We start from the raw sequence: 20,489 nt of genomic DNA on the forward strand, positions 1-20,489 counted from the left end.
CTGCCAATAAATAATATGCATTTTCATATCTCAGGAAGTATAGACAAATGGCATTTTTTTAAATCCCATATTAGTCTGTCACAACTATGGACTAACTATAAATAAGCTTAAAAAAAAAGAGTGGAATAGACAGATTCACATTTCTTCTACAAAACAGACCATGTAAATACGTACCTGTATCATACATTCAAACTGATACATACAAAGGCCCAGCTCTGCCATGCTTGGTTTAAAAAGTTCCCGTAGTCTATAATCTTGCATTAATTTAACAAATACACAAAATGCTTCTTCTTCTGGCATCTAGAGTAAAAAAACGTGTTTATTAACTAAAAGTACAAATGTTATTTTTATTTATTTTGAAAGTTTTATAGAGCGCGAACAAGATCCTTGCGGATAACAGAGCGATTTACATTAAGTAAGGTTTGTTATACATCAATTCAATGCATGTTAATCACATGTAAATACCGTCATATAACAGTAAAGCGGTAAGTTAAAACACAGAGAACCATCCAGATGAAGCGAGAAAGGGTAGATATAATGAGTCAAGTGTCTATATGGACATTTGTCATAGTAAAGATTATCAGCACAGGTAGGTTTGGTCTTGCAATTTCTTTAGATAATGCTCAGGAGCATTTCGCCATGAGAATCGCTTTTACTTCCTCTTTGAAAGGAGCCATAGAAGAGTTAAGTTAAGTAATCGCTTGAACTTGCAATGCATATTGGCCTCATACTGTCATACTTATATGTTTCTCAATGTCAGAAATGGATCTAATAACACTTATGTTAAGCACGAAGGGACCAATTGGCAAACTTTGGACATATGGACGTCATCATTTATTATCTCCAATTCAAGGTCAGTGATTATTTTCAGTTGAATTTAGTATTAACATAAAGGTGAAAAAAATAATTAAGATTATTACTTTTTAAAGTAGTTACTGACATCCGTTTAGCAAACCTTTGTTTTATAGTTCAAACGTTTCTCTAATTGGTAAGAAGTTCCTCCTCGTAATACTTCTAAGGTGTGCTACAGCTTTTGTGTGGCATATAGAAAAGGTTATTGTAGAAGTTGAACACACCAGTCAACGTTGAGTTTGTACATTGACACGTTTATTCATGTCCTTCCAAAACAGCACCAGGAGACAAGCAGGGACACGTTTACTAGTTACTCGTTTACCAGAAGACAACTGTCTCCAACATTTGAACCATCACATTCTGAAACAGTATGAAACAGTACTTACAATGTTGTTCTTCCATGCATCACGCACAGCGCCACACGAGGCAGCCAACAGTGAAGCATGGAAGAACAACACAGATGCCCACAACTACATCTTCCCCTCTTAATATTAAGAAAAGATAAAACTTGTAAGATTCAAGATTTTATTTCATGCTTTGGAGATCCACATTAAACAAAGACATACAAAAATGAAATAAATGATTTAAAGGGGTTAGGAACTTGGGTACTAAATATTTCATTTGGGGGATTATAAAACAATTGCAAGACCTCAGCTATGGTTCGCGCAGAAAAGTCCACAAAAAGAGGCCTCAGTAACTTGCGACAAGATAATAAAAAGGCAAGGTAGACAAATAAGAAATGTTTCAAATCCTGGACACCATTTTGACACAGATTAGAAACATTTGAGGATCCATGACATTTAGATACTAAAACATTTAGCAAAAGTATATGCAATCTAAATAAAATCCAAAAGCACCCTGTGGCAAATTCCATGCCAAATACGACTTTAATCTTTTCAGAGTAACAGTATTCATTAATACATAATACCTCTTTTTTTTTTTTTTTACTGCAGAAGTCGGTATCCAAACGATGACTTACATTTAAAGAAGCTTGTGTTAAGCGAGCTTTAACTGGGTTTACAGAGACTACCACATTATGATCTAACTCCAGTTGATCGAGTGCATACTTAAAGTTTCTAAAAAACAAATATGTTTTTCTCTTCAGGTCAAAAGTTTTCTTGTGTTTAAAGTGACTTGAGAGAAAGCATCACTTCTCATCAGACAGGAAGCACACCATACCACTCTCGCCAGACCTTGCACAAATGAACTTTTAATCCCAAATTCTAGTCTTAGAGCAGCAACTATCACTAAAGTACTACATAAGGATAACAGTCTTATAATTTGACCTTGGGTCTTATATAGGAAACCCCATCTTGCCACGTCTATTAGCTCCACCATAAACAGTATAGTGGGAGGAATGTTGGTCTGTAATACAGAGAGAAGGTGGGAGAAATGTCTCTTGCCTACAGCATTAGAGAATGCACCCAGCTCATTGGCCTGAAACTGCGCTTTACCAATATTGTTTGAAATATGATCTGAAACACTAAGTGTGCTAGTCGACATTTTTTTTTAGGAAACAATATGACCTAATTCTTATCAATTTTTGTAATCCCCCAAGTGCCATGAAAAGTTAAAATATGTACATGCTTTCTTCCCTCGAGAACATACAATTTAACTTTTTGACGATTTAACCTTCAAATTATGCAGGTCCGCATATTGTTGAAACGCCGCTAAGCCGCTATTTAGGCCTTTCGGGGTAAGATCAAGGATGACGATGTCATCTGCATAGAGCAGAAAAGTTGAGGTGCGACTCCCAATGCTTGGTGGAAAACCCAGACCTTTCAAAATGAAACGGGGTAGCTCATGTATGTATAAAGAAAATAACAATGGAGTAAGTAAGCATCCCTGCTTCAGACCATTTTTTTGTTGGGAAATCCATGGATAAACCCTGATCAACCGCCCAGTAAGACTTTACCCCAGGTTGAAGGGTGCAGGGCAATAATTTAATGCCAATATAAAAGAACAGTTCCCTTGAATTCAAGGGAACTGTTCTTTTATATTGGTTTGTTAACCCTACTTCCCTTGATCTTAGTTAAGGGGTACCTCTCTTATCTTTAACCAATAATTTAATGCAGCAGCGTTTCAGGTATGTCAAGATTAAATTACTTTTTCCACAGGGTTCGATGATCGGCTTAATCAAAGGCTGTGGAAAAGTCAATAAACGCGGCATAAACTGAGGAGCCTCTTATGGTTACTTAATTTTCATTAATAAGCTGAAAGGCAGGAAATATTATCTTACATACCATGCTATTTCCTAAAGCCCGTTTGTTCTAGTGGGATAACCATACCATTCATCCAGGGGTCTCTAACCTTTTCTGCATTAAGAGCTACTTAAGTTCAGGTATTGAGATGATCTAACAAGCACTTGGTAAAGACCTTTACAACTGCATCTAACAGGTCATTTTGACAGTAATGTACAGTGGGTCGATGACACTTCCAGTCCACTTGGGAGGGATTATACCCTTAAGAAAGCAAAATTTGAAGACCGGAAAAGTATTGTTGCCCAGAGAGTGGCCTCTTTGTTGATAACCGATATCGGTACTTCATCCAACTCCACAGCACCAGAGGATTGCATCGTGCGGATCAAAGTCCTCAGGGATGGTGGAAGAGTAAGACATCACTCTAGATCCACAGCAATCTGCAAGGATCTCCCAGAAATTTCAAGCATTTTTTTTATATGATGCTTCTCTTAAATCAACCCACCTATGATTGTGTTCGGCTTTCTTATGCCCTCCTTCAGAGCCTTCTTCTCCTCTTCAACAGAGATATAAGTTTGCCTCTTGTCTTTGAGAAGAAAAAAACTATAATCAAATCAATCTATTAATTTCTCATATTCAAGGGAAGAATTGGGCAAAATAATGGTTTACAAGGAGGCTTGAAATACATCAGACTGTCCACCTTTAGAATCTGCTTTGTAAGTTGGGAGAATAAGTTAAATATGTCCGTATTCTAAAGGTCTAAGTCATTAACCCCTTCGACGCTCATGACGAGCCCAGCTCGTCATGGAGTTTCCATTGATTTCAATGGAAATTACATGGAAGCACTGCAAGTAGCTTAGCATCCAAGTGGTTAATGACCCTCTCCAACATCCCTTTTAAATTAAAGATTTTAGTGGGGGGCCACTGCGTCTACAAGGCTTGTTATCGCATTTTGTAGTGGGTCCATCAAATTTCCATGGCCCTACAGAAGGCAAACTGAACTCTAAAGAAAGGAGAAGTAGTCTATGATCACTAAATTAAGAATCTACAACTTTCAGATCGGTTAAAAGGTGAAAGACAGTGTAAAAAGCTATAATTTAATCAATGATAGAAAATCCCTGTGGGATTTATGAGTAAACTGAGCAGGGGAGTCTTGGTTGAATCTTCCATTTGCCATCACACATTCATTCTTTCTTAAATGAAGAGTAAATGCCCTCTTTTAACAGTTCTCAGGTGTGGCAGAAAAAACAGGGGTGGAATGTGGAATGCTGCTTCTTTCTCCGCATCTAAGAATAGATTAATAAAATTGTTGGGGACTTTGAAATTCAAGTCTCCAATTAACAGAACTTGAAGTTCACCCACGTTGTTTATGGCTTTAGATAAGAAGGAAAAACTATCAAAAAGCAAAATATTATAACTTTTGTCACGGGGGAATATTTGCAGTCACCTCAATCAATGGGTCTCTCACACCCTCATCTACTTTTTGAACGATTTTTAGAACTTGAAAATTAGGAGTCTTTAAAACTATTGTATTCTCAATTTAAAGACATTACTCAACAGAATAGGAATCCCTCCCTTTGCGTGCCCTTTCTTAGAAGGGATAGCTTTGAAACCTAGTACAAAGTAGGCGTCACACGCAAGGTCAGAGGAGCACTAGGGATCCTGGATGCATATCATGTTCGCTTTTAAGCCATTTAAAAATTCCAGCTTCTCTGGAATAAACAGTAAGAAGGCTACATTCCAGGAAAACATTTTAATATTATTGCTAATTATAAGGCTTATAAATGGCCCGGTGCACGGACACACTCAAGTGTACCGACTGGCCAATTCCATTTCTAGTACTCATCCCCTGCTGAGGCGTGAGGGAGCTCATGTGCCTTAGAAGGTAACCTAGACCCATAATGCCTTTTAGACCTCTGGGAACTTGCAGGTGTTTTAAGTTTTCAGCAGATAGTTCATTGAAGGGCATGTGATGATACTCTACAGTTGTTATTTTCAGGGTATCAGGTTGCTGAATGAAGATTTTATTTTCCCAAAGTACGGGGATTAAATCAATCCCTCTACTTTGGAGGAAGTCACTATTTTGTTGAGTCAAGTTTACAGCAATAATTACATTGGAACTGAACCCTTGTTTTTAGCACTGCTGGCAATGCATTTCAAAAACAAGAGAAATGTCACTGCTATGTAGCATCTCAACATTTTCAATCTCTGCAAAACAGGTTACTAAAAAGGAATGGCACAAAATTAAATCAGAATAAAATAAGGCCACAAAATCCAACTGAAAATCATCAGAGGTAATAGGGGGAATGAAAGGACATTTCCACTAGTCCATGTAGAGATGAAGGTTTCCTTTGGTGCAACTTAAAAGAGTACAGCCCCAAGATTTAGTTATGTTGACTTCGGGTTAGGGGTAGTCTTTCTACTCCGGGAGCACCAATCTCTATCAGCGAGAGGGCTTATCATGGAGAAATGGCCCATCTTTATGGCGGGCCCCCATTAAATCCTCAGGTGCTCGTGTTACAAAGAGGATTGGCTGGGTTATTCACTGTGGCCTTTAAGATGGAGACATCAATGTTGCCAGAGTCTTGAAAGCAACGTTTTCTTGTACTTTTCTTAGAGATTCTCCATTTGTTCTTTTTTCGTAGGCTCTATTTCTTTGTCTTGGCTTTTCCCTTAGGTTGCCCAAGATCCACATAGACCGCTGAGCTTGTTGTAGCCTGGTCATGAGGCCTGAAGATAGTAAAAGCCTCAAACTTAGAACAGAAGGCCTTCACTGGTAAACTGGGAGCTGCAGGGCTTCAGAAGCCCTAGGTGAAGAGATTTTTTTAAAGAATAAGGAGGGCTTTCTACAGACCGCTGTTTCTTGCTGGAAACCGGCACCTGCATAACTTGAGGTTTACCAGCTTGCGGTTCAAATTCAGTAAGACCCAAATTTCCATAAGGCTGGCTAGCTGCTATCTATAGTGTCTGATTGGGGGAGCACCCACTCACTCTTTGGGCCCATCAGCGCTTTCAGGATTACCATTAAGATATCTTGGATGTGATCCGAATTGTTCACAGAATTTTCTAGAAGCACTAAAATGGATGACAAGATTCTTTCCACACATTTAACAGATTCCGGCATTTGCACATATTGATCAGGGAGGTCACATGACAGGTTCCAAAGTATGTGAATGGTAGATCAATTTTGCTAAAAAGCCTTGCTCATGCAAAACTTGTCCGAATATCATCAATCCGTGGCAAGGGATGAGAGTCAACACAAATTGACTTATTAAAACAGCGTAGATCAATGCAAACCCTCAAATCTCTGGGTTTTTTCTGGCAATGTCTAAAGGGGAACGCCACAAAGAGGATTTGACTGGCTCGATGACCCCTTCAATACACATCTTCAAGAATATTTGCTAGGTCCTCTCTGATGTTAAACTGCATGTTTCTCAACTTATGCTTAGTGTGTACCGCATTTTCCCGAACTTTAACTTTAATTTTGTGCTGAAAACCCAAGATCTTACACAATATCTCCCTTCAAACACTTTGTGAAATTTGTCAATCCAAATGTTGTTTATATCTGTATCATTCTCTCTCACTAAAGAAACTTGGACTTCCTTATCCAAACTTCAATTCATACCAAATAATCCCTGGTGATACCAACCCAAAATGTTGAGTCCTTTCTTTGCAACGTAAACCTTCCAACGAAAGACTGTATCCTCAAATTGCAAAGAAGCTAGAAAATATCATGGCAAATCAATTCTCTTACCATTATAAGACACAGGGCATCAGTCAGGTGTATTTAACTCTGTATCTGTCTAAGAGTTCTTGAACAAAACCTCTGTAATGATAGTCATTTTAGTGCCAGAGTCAAGTAAGAGCTTCAAAGGTGTACCATCAACACAAATGTCAGTGTATGGATCTCTACGTTCAGAGGCTTCAGCATCCCTTATTACTAAGACAAAAAATTTAGTTTTATCTGATAATTCAAAAGTATCATCGCAACAATCACATTCATACAAAACATTCATTCTGTTTTTCTAAGGTTTGGCAAACTTTGCCAAAATGGCCCATTTCCCCACAACTCTTGCATGCAGCACTTCTTGCAGTAGAATAACGGCTACTGGGAGAATGTTGGATAAACCCACATCTGAAACATATATTTTTCTGTTTGAAAAACTGATTATCATCTCCTTTTGTGTAGTCCAATTTCTTCTTTTGAAAACTTAGCTTAACATTGTTTTGACTACTACCCCCACGGTCAGCAACCACATGGACACCCACACTTTCCTTATTTATCGATTCTCTAGAGGCCTTATGCGATATCTCTATAGTCTTAACGATATCACTTGTTTCTGACAACGATAGATTCTTGAATCCAAGTTATTTTTCTTGGACATTTTTGTCCCAACACCTGACAACTACCTGATCTCTCATCAACTGACTACTGAAATCTTCAAACTCATAATCTTCAGCTAAAATTAGTAACACTGCAACATAAGCATCTATTGGTTCCTTCTGGTGCTGTTCTCTTGAAAAAATGCCTGTGTTACCAATTAAACTCTGTTGAACCTCAAACTGTTTTTCCAATTTCCCAATTGCTCGCTGATACTCATCTAATATTCCTCTCCATCAGATTCTTCATGAAGTAAATGTTCGTAGATGGCTTGCCCTTCGAACCCTAAAATATGCTCTAACAGAAATCTCTTCCTCTCTGGGCAGTACCCGTCTCCCTTATGGCACCTAAATACTTCGTAAAAGCCACGAACCAGGTTTTCCACTTGATCTGTGGTTCCTCTGGAGTTTGCAAAAAAGGAGTAGGTGAGCTCACCGACCACATACCAAAATATGCAACAGAATATTTTGACTTGAACAGCGCAATGAACACAAAAAAACACAAAGACAGCAACACACCATCGTATACATCCTTGGGAAATCCTCCCAAACCAAAATGGTGCTTACGTTGGACATACATGAAGTAAAATTGTGTAGCATTGTGTGGCATGCACACAAATCTTTTTTTTTATAGTGTCCGTTGGTGCACTCTATTTTCACAAGTAATCTCTTTTCTCTCATATAGTTTTTTGTGCTACTATCTCCAAGTGTTTTGTCCGGAAACACTGTATTTCAATCAGGGTGAGGAAAAGTGGAAGTTCCACTTTTGATGGAGTTGTGCACACTTATACTAACTCATATTTCATTCAGTAGAAAATAATTCTTTCAAACGTATTCATTTTGAAAAGTATTCCAATATTTATTTCATAAGTATACTTTTATATTCCATTTAATTTCCATTGCAGTGTCACTTTTTAAATTCAAAGGATCACGGGGAATGGTCAATCCAATGCGTAGCGCGACCATAAATATAGGACCCTCACCTTCTTTGTCAAGGCCGAAACCCTGAAGAAGGGTAATCTTTTTTACCCGAAATGCATTGGGTATACATGGAATTTAAAAAGTGACACTGCAATGGAAATTAAATGGAATATAAAAGTATACTTATGAAATAAATATTGGAATACTTTTCAAAATGAATACGTTTGAAAGAATTATTTTCTACTGAATGAAATAGGAGTTAGACCTGAGGGTCTCAAGTATAAGTGTGCACAATTCCGTCAAAAGTGGAACTTCCACTTTTCCTCACCCTGATGCACACAAATCTATCACCGTTCAAAATATGCATGTAGCATTGGAAACTAAAATGCACAGACCTTGCATTTTTATATATGTTAAACACACATCATCAAAGATATAGGATGGTTCCACACAGATTAAATTATAGCAATGAAATGCAACATGACAGATGTACGAGTTGTACACTCTAGATCTTAAGGAAACCGCAGCATCCGCTGATTAATAAAGCGCCATATCGGTTTCAGGATAAGGTGAGGCATGAAGGTAGCAGCAAGTATGTGAATAGACAAGGCAGGCAAATGTTTTGAACAACAGTAGCTGAATTCTGAAACTGAATAAGAACACAAGGAGAAAAAGCATCACGGACAACGAAGGTGGGAGGGGAAGAAGAACCGAGCAGAGTTTGGACTCTAATCAAGATGAATCAATCTGTGCTTGTACATGCTCCACAGTAGAAACTCGAAGTGACGCCCGGCAGGTGTTGGACAGTTAGGCGGCAGCAAAGAAGAGTAACAATGATGCCAACGAATGGTCTGCAATAAACAGGCTCCTATCCCTTTAGTGTAAACAATACCCCTTGCAGAAGCACCAGCGCATGTGATTTCAGAAGGCGACACTAGGTTTTCGAATTGAAGTAGCTAGTGATCCTGAAAACGATCACCCACTGTGAGCAATCCTGAACCTTACAATTTTTCAAGTGCATTTTGAGTGTTCTTGTCTGAAGCTAGGTATGTACTGAACAACAGGGACATATGAGGCTTATTGATTTGTGATATGTTGGCTCCTTCTTTAACACTGTAATGCTACCCTTAACAACCAATTACAATCTCTCTGTATGGCAGCAAAAGGTAAAAATTATTCTTGTAACTGATTTGCTACAAGGGAGATCTCACATACTAGCATCCAGCTTTCCACTGGGTAGCGAAATAAAGCAGCTCAGCAATTCAGTAAGTGGAAAATAATTTCGGACTAAAGGAGGAAGAAGACAGGAAAAGTAATATAAAAGACAGGGAAGCATGACCATTTTGGTGAGAGCCACTCTGCAAATCATTCATTTTGGCAGTTTTCCAGAATGTTATTTGGGTCCTAAGTGAAGAAATATCTTTAGTGAAATTACAGCATAAAATATCTTATTTTGAATGACAGGTTTTGATGCAGAGCTAGCAAACACCGATGGGGTCCCCTTTTAATTATGCCCCCTACCATATCAATCATGAATTCCTGGTGGCTGGTACTCAATGGGAAAATACATGATTTAGATCAATTAACTCCCAAACCTGCAGCCATCTTAAAACCATTCAACAGCCAGGGGATCAAAGCTGTGCCTGAGCCAGTGCCTAATTTGGGGAAAAATAAGTGTTAGGCCCCTTACCAGGAGGCCAACTGCAACTTGCAGCACCCACTGCCCCTGCCAGCGCGGTCAGTGACAGTACCAACACAACTACTAACTATCGCACTCCTTCAAGTGTGACAATTCAGACTATTACAATCTGATCATGGTGGACAAATGCTGGAAAAGCTGGGAGAATTCTCCTGCGATCTTACTAAGAATTCTGAGAGTCAATGTATATACTGGTCAGTGGCCTACAGCAAGTTAGTGCAAGGGGAACCCTTCCTGGCTTAGGAAAGGAGAGTATAAGAGCCTCCCTCATGGTGGATGGGAATTTTGCCCCTCTCAACAGCCATATTACATAATTCAGCCGGTTTGGTAATGAGCTGGGTACTATAGGTATTATTAAATTCTATGGGCAAGCCGTATAAAAGAGGAGTTTTGCCAATAGTGAGGTTGCCTTTCATTCCATGAACCTTTTGTTCCGTAAAAGGGTCCACTATTTTTGAGTTCCGGGGTAGCCATAGGCAGTACCAGCCCTTCCAGGAAGCCAGTAACTGACTCCATGAGACTTTCTGACTCTGTGACATCTAGAGCTGTAATACTCATATGTGTATACACTGTAGAGTCAGCATTGGAGTGAATGGCAAAGGTGTCAGCCAGCGAGTGTTCCGCTAGTCACTTTTCAATGTAAAGTTTTGCAAAGGGCCCCCCTGTCTCTCAAACATGCCCACTATATGTACTCTGCAACGCCTTGAACGTTCTTATGTAAATTCATTGCAGCGTTCCAAGAACCGGATTCGGTCTATGAGGTGATGGAGTTGAATGAATGAATGAAGGGAGATTTATACCGCGCAACTTAGCCCAAGGGCATCAAGGCCCCAAACAGGTCGTCCAGTCTGTAATTCTCCTAGTGCACTACTACGTGTATGCCTCAACAAAAAAACAAGTTTTTAATGCTTTACGGAAAAGCACAAGGGAGGGTTGCCCTGCAAGTTCGGGGGGAAGCGAGTTCCATAGCCTAGGTGCTAAAGTAGAGAAGGCTCGACCTCCCCATGTTGCTTTTTTAAATCTGGGAACTGAGAGAAGATTTTTGTTAGATGAGCGGAGAGCTCTACCGGGGGAATAAGAGTGGAGGAGGGACCTGATACCCTAAGGGCCAGACCCATACAGAGCCCCATGAGCGAGATAGAGGATCTTAAAAGAAATCCTAGACTGGTTAGGCAGCCAATGCAGGTCTCTTCTGGCCAATGATGCTGAGGAAAGCCTGGGGATATTGAGGACCATCTTAGCCGCCGCGTTCTGAACTATCTGCAGGCGATGGATAAGGTTCTTATTGATACCCACATAAAGTGCGTTGCAGTAGTCCAGTCTTGAGGAAACAAGTGCCACGGTGGCTTGCTTCCGGGCATCAGGGGAGAGGTAGTAACCGATCTTTCTAAGGATCCTGATGATATCGCAGCAGGTAGAAATAGACCTGCTGACTTGACGGTCAAAAGAGAGTGAGGTGTCTATCAATACCCCCAGATTCCTAGCAAATTGAGAGGGAAGGGGACAGTCCCAAAGGGAAGCTGGCCACCAGTCACTTGACCAGATGTCCTGATTGCCCCCGAAGATCAAGACCTCTGTCTTCTCCCCATTTAACTTCAGGAAGTTCTCGATCATCCAGTGTGAGACCGCCTCCATACAGTTCCTGAGAGACCATGATTTGGGTGTCGTTGGCATACGACAGCACCTTAAGCCCAAAAGATCTCACTACCCTGGCAAGTGGGGCCACATAGATGTTAAAGAGAGTGGGACTTAAAGAAGAGCCCTGGGGAACCCACACTGCACAGGTTTTGGCGGAGAGAGGAATTCGCCCAACTTCACCCTTTGTTCTCTTTGGTTGAGAAAGGAGGCCAAGAGGCTCAAAGCCGGACCTCCAACTCCTATCTCCCTGAGACGGGTGACCAAGATAGAGGGAGACAGGGTATCGAAGGCCGCTGTGAGGTCAAGCAGGACCAAGAGGGTAGTATAGCCCTTATCGACCTTCGAGCATATGTTGTTAATGACCACAGTAAGGGCAGATTTGGTGCTGTGGGATCTTCTAAAGCCATGTTGTGATGCATCTAGGAGGGTGGAATCATCCAAAAAGGAGCTGAGGTGGTGGTTAAGATGTGATTCAAGTATTTGTGCAGGGGCAGGAAGAAGAGAGATTGGCCAGAAGTTTTTCAAGACCCCCGGGTCAAGAGAGGCCTACTTCAGGAGGGGTTTTGACGACCGCCATCTTCCATGAGAGAGGGAAGATTCCCTTCGTGATTGCAGAGTTCATCACCTCCAAAAGGGGAGGAATAACCACTTCCCTACAGGCCTTCAGGACCTTAAGCAGACAAGGGTCCAGAGGGGAACCAGATTTGGTGTTATCGAGAAGCTGATTGATCCGTTCAGGGGTGAGGAGAGGAAAATTCAGGAGGCTAGTAGAGGGTCCATCCGCCCGACACCCCACTGTAGGAAGGGCGGGGGAGGAAGGGGAGTCTAGCTCAAGGTTAAGGGATTCAAGGGTGTTATAGATATCCACAATTTTAGAATGGGTTTCCACTATAGGATCAACTGCCTGAGGGGCGGAAAGGGAGTCTATAATCTTGAAAAGGTCTCTGGGGGAGTTAAGGGAGGCAGTCAAGTTAGCAAAGTGGGCCCTCTTTCCCTCAATAATGGCTAGTTTGTATTATTTTAGGAGAAGTTTATGTTGTTCCTTCTCCGCGGGATCGAGACGAGCCCGCCAGAGCCTCTCCGGTTTTCGGCATCCCTGCCTCAGCAGCCTAAGCCTATCTGAAAACCAGGGGGCCGAGGGGCTCTTTCTAGTAGAGTAGTGCTGCTTAGCGGGGGCCAGGATGTCCAAAGCCGCAGAGATCGTGTTTGAAAATTCAAGAGCAGCTGAATTGGTATCCCTCATTTTAGTGGACCTTAGTCTATTCATGAATGGAGAGAGTGCTTCGTTATTAATCCCCTTAAAATTCCTTCTAAGTTCCCATTTCCTAGCATCCGGAAGGGAAGGAGCAGTGTGATGGTATTTAAACTCCAAAGAAACGGCCATATGATCGGACCAGGCAAGCGGGATAGGGGTGCCTGCCTTCAGTCTGGAGTCATTGGAGAAGACTCCGTCAAGCGTGTGGCCCGCCAGATGGGTAGGGCTAGCCACAAGCATGAGTCCAGAGTTTCCACCAAGGAAAGGTTGTCCCTGGAGCTCATGTTTTCCAGATGCAAATTAAAATCACCTAAAATGGTGATATTGAGCCTATCAATAAAAGGTTCTAACACCTTGATCACGTTTTATCTAAAAGCAGATCTGGGACCTGGCGGCCTATAGAGTAGGAGGCAGGAGAAGGAAACTGAGGGAGTAGAATTAATGAAGAAATACATGGCCTGAAATGAATCTAAAGGAGTAGAGAGACATTCAGTGCGGCAGGTAGAGGAGTTTTTGTATAATATTCCTAACCCTCCTCCTCTTCGACCAATTCTATCTATCCTTGTCAGGGCGTAGCCATTAGGGATTGCATCTACGAGGTCAGGACCAGAGGATTCCGACGCCCAGGTTTCAGCAATGAACACCCAGGAGGGTTTCCTCAACGAGACAAAGTCCCTGAGGGCAATATTGTTTTTGATTAAAGAACTTGCATTAATAAGAAAGCCCTCTTCGATAACCCGGATTGGGGGGGGGGGGGGGGGGGGGGGGGGTGTTGATCAGACCAGTGGACGGCTGCGCCTTCAGGGTATTCGCTTTTCTAGAGCGACTATATTTGCATCTACAACTAAGTGAGACCAAGAATGCCTCAGGGCGAAGAGTGTGATGGCAGGGCTTTTTAAGTGGTTTGAAAGCCAAAAGCGCCTGTGTAGAGTAATAGGCACTTACTTGAGGGTGGGCAGGAGGGAGCCATTATCTTTGGCCCCTGGCGCGGACTCAGCGCGAACGGGCGCAGACGGGCTTGACTTAGACGCGACTTCGGCGCGCGTCCGCTGAGCGCGGAGGAGAACATGAAGCCTAAATAGGATGGCGCCTAAGTGCAGAGCAGCGCGTGACCCTCCGTGACCAATGAGGGCAGAGACTCTGAATGTTTGCCGGCACCCTCCACAGCAAGCGTGAAAACCTGTGGTGGACCGGGGCGCTGGCAGAAGTAGCGAGATGCGAGGAGCGGCAAGCCTCTAACAGGTAGGAGCCAACAAAACAATGTGCAAATATAGCAGTTATTTTAAAAACGACAGTTTTAAAAGCGAGGCATCGTAATCATGCACTCAACAAATTACAGTTGTTGCTGCATTTCCTGCTTTTTAGGTTGAAGGTTTACTATCGCCACTACATTCGGGCTAGTCCTCATGTTGAGTGTATGCTGATCTTCTCTTAACAGGATTAGATCAATTGCCTCAGCGTCAGCGTCAATGTTCCCTTTTCATGGCATTACGAGTCTCTGAGATATCCTCTAATTTTGGGTCTAGCTTTACAAACGTGTGGCCATTGCAGTGGGCCGTGAGCAATATTAAATCTGTGGGAAAGGATGACGCTGGTGAGTGGGGTCATGTAGTCGTTGAACAGAGTGTGGCTGAGTGAGTATCCTTGGGGAACTCCACAGATGAGGTTGACAGCATCTGAGGTGAAGGAGCCAGGCTTACCAACTGGGTGCAGCCTGTCAAGAAGGAGCAAATCCAGCAAAGTACGGGACCTTGGATGCCAACTTTTTACAGTTGTTGGATAAGTATATGCGATATAAAATTAACACAACACAATACAACATAGCCTTTTAAACATTTTCAGTTCTTCTCTCACTCAAGGTGTAGTTTACAGTACCTGGAAGAATGCAATAAGTTAAACCTTCACTTAAACAAGCATTTACAATGCAATGGTTTTGCCTTTGGAAAAGTTTGAGCTATTGGCATTGTAAATGACAACATTTTTATTTATGTGTTGGTTTTGAAAATAGATAAATAAATTGGCATTGTCATTTACAATGCCAATAGCTTAATCTCTTGCAAATGCGAGACCTATTGCATTTGCACCCACACAGAGCAACACACAGAGCCACATGCACCCACACAGACAGAACCACACACACAGACGGACGCAGACAGAAAAGCAAACACAGAAAGGGCACACCACACAGACTCTGGCAACCGCAAGAACCAGCCAAGAAAAATTCCACGACGTCTACCCGATGCTATAAACACAGGTTATTTTCGGGGAGAAATAACTGATAGAAAACTATTTAAACGTTAAAATGAAAGCAGAAGCAGCCTGCAGCTTGGCCCCTCCCATTTTCTTTCCCTTTTGGGTTGTCCCCACCCATTCTCATGTTACTTAATTAAATCGTTCAGAGAGGTGTCTTAATGTCACGATTGTCCTTACATCATCCGGAGGCATCATTGCAGTGGGATGTTGCAACGGGCTCGGAAGAGGCTTAAATTAAACATGTTTCACAAGACCCGTTTCACCGCCCCCATCACACCCCTGCGCCACACAACAAAGTTGAAGCAGCCACTGCCAAAATGGTACATTTCCAAAGTCATAGAAAATGAAGAGTTAAAGAAAGGCATCGAAAATAGTCGTGAGCTTCTCGTTACACACCACACATCAAAGGAAACTGGAATAATATACTGTCTTTATAAATGCAATTGTTGTACATGTGGAAGAACCTCCATTGTGTGAGTGTTTTAGTAAGAATAGCGCCACCAGGAGCTGGCACTTCTTGACACAGTCTGGCACAGACATCGTTTCAACTGCCGCTGAGGAGCCCGCCTTTTTTCCCCACGGGGTGTCTGGATGACTACGACAGCCTCATCCAGCGGTCAGATATATGTGATTGACACGTCAGTGATGTGAAAGCGAGGGTTGAGACGCAGGAAACACTTATTTCGCTAACGAAAATATGGTCGCCATTTTACAATACACCGATAACCGTTTAAGATACGTTATAGGCTAGATTTCTTTGTACTGGAAACGTTTTAAAAGACATATTTTATATGAAAAGTAGATATGATGCAATACTTCACTCTGTTGCATAGTAGTTTCGTAGAGCATCATTTAATTCAAATTTTTAAAAGTAGCACGGTTTCGTATCTAATTTAACTACAATGATTTTAATTTAAAAGTATTTGACGTGTTTTGCATTTTTGCCTTTCTACATCCGGCTGGAATGGATCACTGCATTTCCGAGAAGGCTGCCACCTGTTAGAGACTGGCTGTGCATGTCTTTCTTTGGTGTCAGATACACGGACAGCGGGTGGAGACACGGACAGCGGGGGGGGGGGGGAAGGGGGGGGGGTAACGGGCAGACAGACAGCGGGAGGGGGGGCGGGAACGGGCACACATGGACAGTGGGAGGGGGGATCGGTAACCTGTTAGAGACTGGCTGTACATGTCTTTCTTTGGTGTCGGATACACGGACAGCGGGTGGAGACACGGACAGCGGAAGGGGGGGTGGGAACGGGCTCACGGACAGCGGGAGGGGTGGGGCGGGAACGGGCACACATGGACAGCGGGAGGGGGGTCGGTAACCTGTTAGAGACTGGCTGTGCATGTCTTTCTTTGGTGTCGGATACAAGGACAGCGGGTGGAGACACGGACAGCGGGAGGGGGGGTGGGAACGGGCACACATGGACAGCGGGAGGGGGGTTCGTAACCTGTTAGAGACTGGCTGTGCATGTCTTTCTTTGGTGTCGGATACACGGACAGCGGGTGGAGACACGGACAGCGGGAGGGGGGGTGGGAACGGGCACACGGACAGCGGGAGGGGGGGCAGTAACGGGCACACATGGACAGTGGGAGGGGGGTCTGTAACGGGCACACGGACAGCGGGAGGGGGGCGGGGGAAGACAGGACAGCAAGCACTCACCAAGGACGCACTCACCTGGACATCTTCTGGCGGCAAATGATCAAAACATGGCGTCCAAAAAAAAAAACAATTGGAACCGCCCACCACCGCAATGACGTTGACAAAGGGGCAGGATGAGAAAAAATCGCCGGGAACGCCCACCAATCGCCTCGCACAATGACGGACGCCTCTCTCTTTCAATGGCTAGCCTCCATTTATGGAGCTAGCCAATGGAAGACAGGCGGAAACAAAGCCCACATACTATTCTCATAAGATTTCGCCTGCGCAGCTTTCGACAGGCAAAACCTAAAAACCCTCCCTCAGTAAAGAGGACCCCAATAACTTACATCCCATTTGGTTACTACCATATCAAGGCAAAACACTAGAAAATTAATTGATCCATAACTCCAGAAACTTGCCAAAAATGACAAACTGTAAGATAGAGGATGCTGGTAAGTGGGATCATGTAGGGGTTGAGCAAAGAGGGGGCTGAGTGAGAAACTCCGCAGATGAGAATGACAGTGTATCATTCCTTCCAAGTGGGTTTCTATCCAGAATACAGTAATGAGGTAGCTGTGCAATCGGACTTTAACCATCAGTGAAAATTAGTGGTTAATGTTTGTGTGGTCCTACTAAATCTATTAGTGGCCTTTCAGACCATCGATCATTGTATTTGTAATAACCCCTTTGCCGTTGCGTGAATTCTGCCGCGGTGCGGGGGTTACTAGGGGGCGGGTGTGGCGCTTCGGTGCTCATCACGGCACCACGCCGTCATGAGTCACGGGCGGCGTGTGCTCATGACGGCGTGGTGCCATCATGACCCCGCCCGCTCATTAATTCGCTTGCACAGGCGGGGAATTAGTGCCGCGAGGGAGGAGAGGCAGCGGCATGACGGCTCCACACCATCATGAGCACACAGCTACCGTGACTCATGACGGTGTGGAGCAGTCATGAGCACGCAAGGGGTTAAACCCCTGAAGGAAATTAGTTTCAATGAGCAAATTCCCAAATGGATTCAATCTTTGTTGAGAGGCAGAACTTTAGATGTGTTAACTGCCCCTTTCTCACCCAACCTCAGAGCAATATATTGTGGAGTTCTGCAAGGCTCAACACACTAGCTTTTATTATTCAACCTGCACACTTGCACTGCAGGTAATTTTTAGGTCTCGCCTACAGAACATTTGCGCTGTCTCTGCGCGACCTTCTGTATTCAGCATTTGGGGTTTAAAAGCTCCGCCCATTTTCAAGGACTGACCCCATTACATGTGTTGTTACTCAGAGCTTGTGAGCACTATTTCTTTCTTCAGGCTGGAGCACTCGAGACCAGTGCTCGTGGTTTACAGAGCTCTGCTCTAAACAGGGCTGTAAATCTTACTCATATCATTCCACATTTTGTGTGCATTTAAAGACTGAAATCTGTTTTGGCTGCAGATGCCTCCTCGTCCCTCCTGATTTTGAAATGCATGGCCTGGCATCATGGTTCCCACCATTCTATGGCAGCTGCGCCTCCGTCTCAAAGCTGAACAAACATTTGCAAAGCAATAGGTCTAGCATTTACAAGAGTTTGAGCTATTGGCATTGTTAAAAGACAATGCCTTTTATTTATGTGTTTTGAAAACCTGCAAGAGGTGCGTAAACATGCACTTTGTAATTATAGTTGTTGCTTACGAGAAGCAAGGCTACCAGTAACTGCACCTCTTTTACTGCCAGCCTTGCTTCTCGTAAGCAAGGACTAAAAGTACAAAGTGCACATTCAAACAAAACATATAAATAAAAGGCATTGTCATTTACAAAGCCAGTAGCTCAAACCCTGGCGAATGCGATACCTACTGCATTGCAAATGCTTGTTATAATTTCCTGTTGTCAAAATCATCACCCCCACCCAGTCTAATCATGATAACCTGAACAAATGCTTTACTACCAATTGATAGTGAAGGTCTAATATGTTTTTCCACAATGGAAGCCTTCTAAAACAAAAGTTTTGAGTACTCTCACAGGAACTTACCACTGGAATAACAATTCCTGGCCAGTATCAATTGGCTTGTGCCCTCAATCGGTAAATGTTACAAGAAACCTGGGAATTTTTCTAGATGCATTCCTCTCTGTGGACTATCAAATCAACAAGGTAGACAGTAACTGCTTTGCTTTGCTGAGAAAAAAAACTAAATTTACTTTCTTCGACTCCCATCTTCAAATTCAAGTGGTCAATTCATTAATCTTGTTGAGACTGGATTACAGGAATTCTTTGTGGCCTCACCAAAAATGTATTCAATGTCTACACATGGTTCAATATTTTGTCAGCTATACACTCAGGTTGCTCTAGGGGAGAAAACATTTTGCTGGTATTAAGGAATTTCTACTAGTTGCTTAGAATCCTTTTCAAATCTAGGACAATCCTACACGAGGACATCCTTCACTAAAATCCCCTATTTTTTAGTAACCAAATTCTCCTACCATGATCTGAATCAACCACTGCGTTCCACTGAGCTATTCCTTCTCTACGTAGAACAAGGACAAATACTACATGGCAACAGAGCGGTCTCTGTCGCTGAAGAGAGGATTTAGAACTACATGTCCCTTTTTCTTTGATGTGACACTTTGCAATTTATTTTAAGGAAATACTGAAGACTCAGCTTTTTAATCAGTAGTTTTATTGTGCAGTTACTTTCAGAATAGTAGGTTCAGTTACTCCTACAGCACTGAGAAGCCTTGGTGCTCGTGCACTAATACCTTTAACATAACATTGATCTGGGAGGTTCACAAACCACTTGGACTTATGGTTACTGATCTGGAATGAACCTCCTCGCTCACGTCATGGTTAAGAACCTAGGTTTTCTAATTGAAATCAAACCTTTCCTGGTATCCCTGATCAATTGGTTAACTTCGACTTATTTCTGACAGGCAGTCGTATCTGCCAGGTTGGACTATGGTAACACATTATAGCTCGGTTTACCTAAATATCTAATCAATCGCCTCCAGCTGACCCAAAACATTCCAGCTAGACTCATTTATGACTTAAGTTTTCTCAAATCGTTGTTCAACTTAGCCCCTACAGTGCTTTTGGTGGAAACGTGGGATAGAATTTTAAAGTTCAAATGCCACAAGCACTGACAGGTGTGGGGTCAGCGTTTTTGCAAACAATCCATCTATAGCGGTTAGGAAAAGCTCAAAGATTTCCGAAATTCTGATAAGATGACTTTGGTGGTTCCCCAGTGAAATACAGGCCCCATACCCTGAAATGGTAGCTGAAATGGATGACAGGAGAAAGACTCCATGATCAAATTCATTTTTGTAATTTCTGGATATTCAAATACTGCATAAGACAAATAAGTGTTAAGCCAATAAACCGTACTCTGCAACCATATTAAATACTTACATCTCAAAATCTACTGCACAGATTTACACCAAACCAACAAAAGCACACTTACTACATGACTTTCTAGTGTGATGGCAAATTTGGTGTAAATCTGTTCACTGGTTTCGGCTGTAGGTGTGAGCAAAATTTCCTACAGAAACTAAAATGGGGAAATTACTTTTTCACCCTCCCACTTAACTTTTTTTCCCCTGAACGTATCTACCCATAAATCGGCATGCTGCGCCTTAGCTCACTATGCCAAGAGACCGTCACATTTGGTGCAAACCCATCCACGG

At 42.6% G+C, this 20,489-nt stretch overlaps 1 protein-coding gene across 5 annotated transcripts in view; it reads right to left on the minus strand.

Moving 5' to 3' along the window:
* The window catches only part of EVI5 (ecotropic viral integration site 5), a 936,315-nt gene that overhangs the window by 571,977 nt on the left and 343,849 nt on the right, over window positions 1-20,489 (minus strand). For all 5 annotated transcript variants that reach the window (XM_078646330.1, XM_078646331.1, XM_078646332.1 and 2 more), the window contains one exon: window positions 175-300. In XM_078646330.1, coding sequence (XP_078502456.1) covers window positions 175-300 — 126 coding nt within the window. The remainder of the gene's footprint in view (window positions 1-174; window positions 301-20,489) is intronic.

This window comes from Lissotriton helveticus, chromosome 1_1 (genome assembly GCF_964261635.1).
Source record: "Lissotriton helveticus chromosome 1_1, aLisHel1.1, whole genome shotgun sequence".
In the NCBI taxonomy this organism is placed as follows: Eukaryota; Metazoa; Chordata; class Amphibia; order Caudata; family Salamandridae; genus Lissotriton; species Lissotriton helveticus.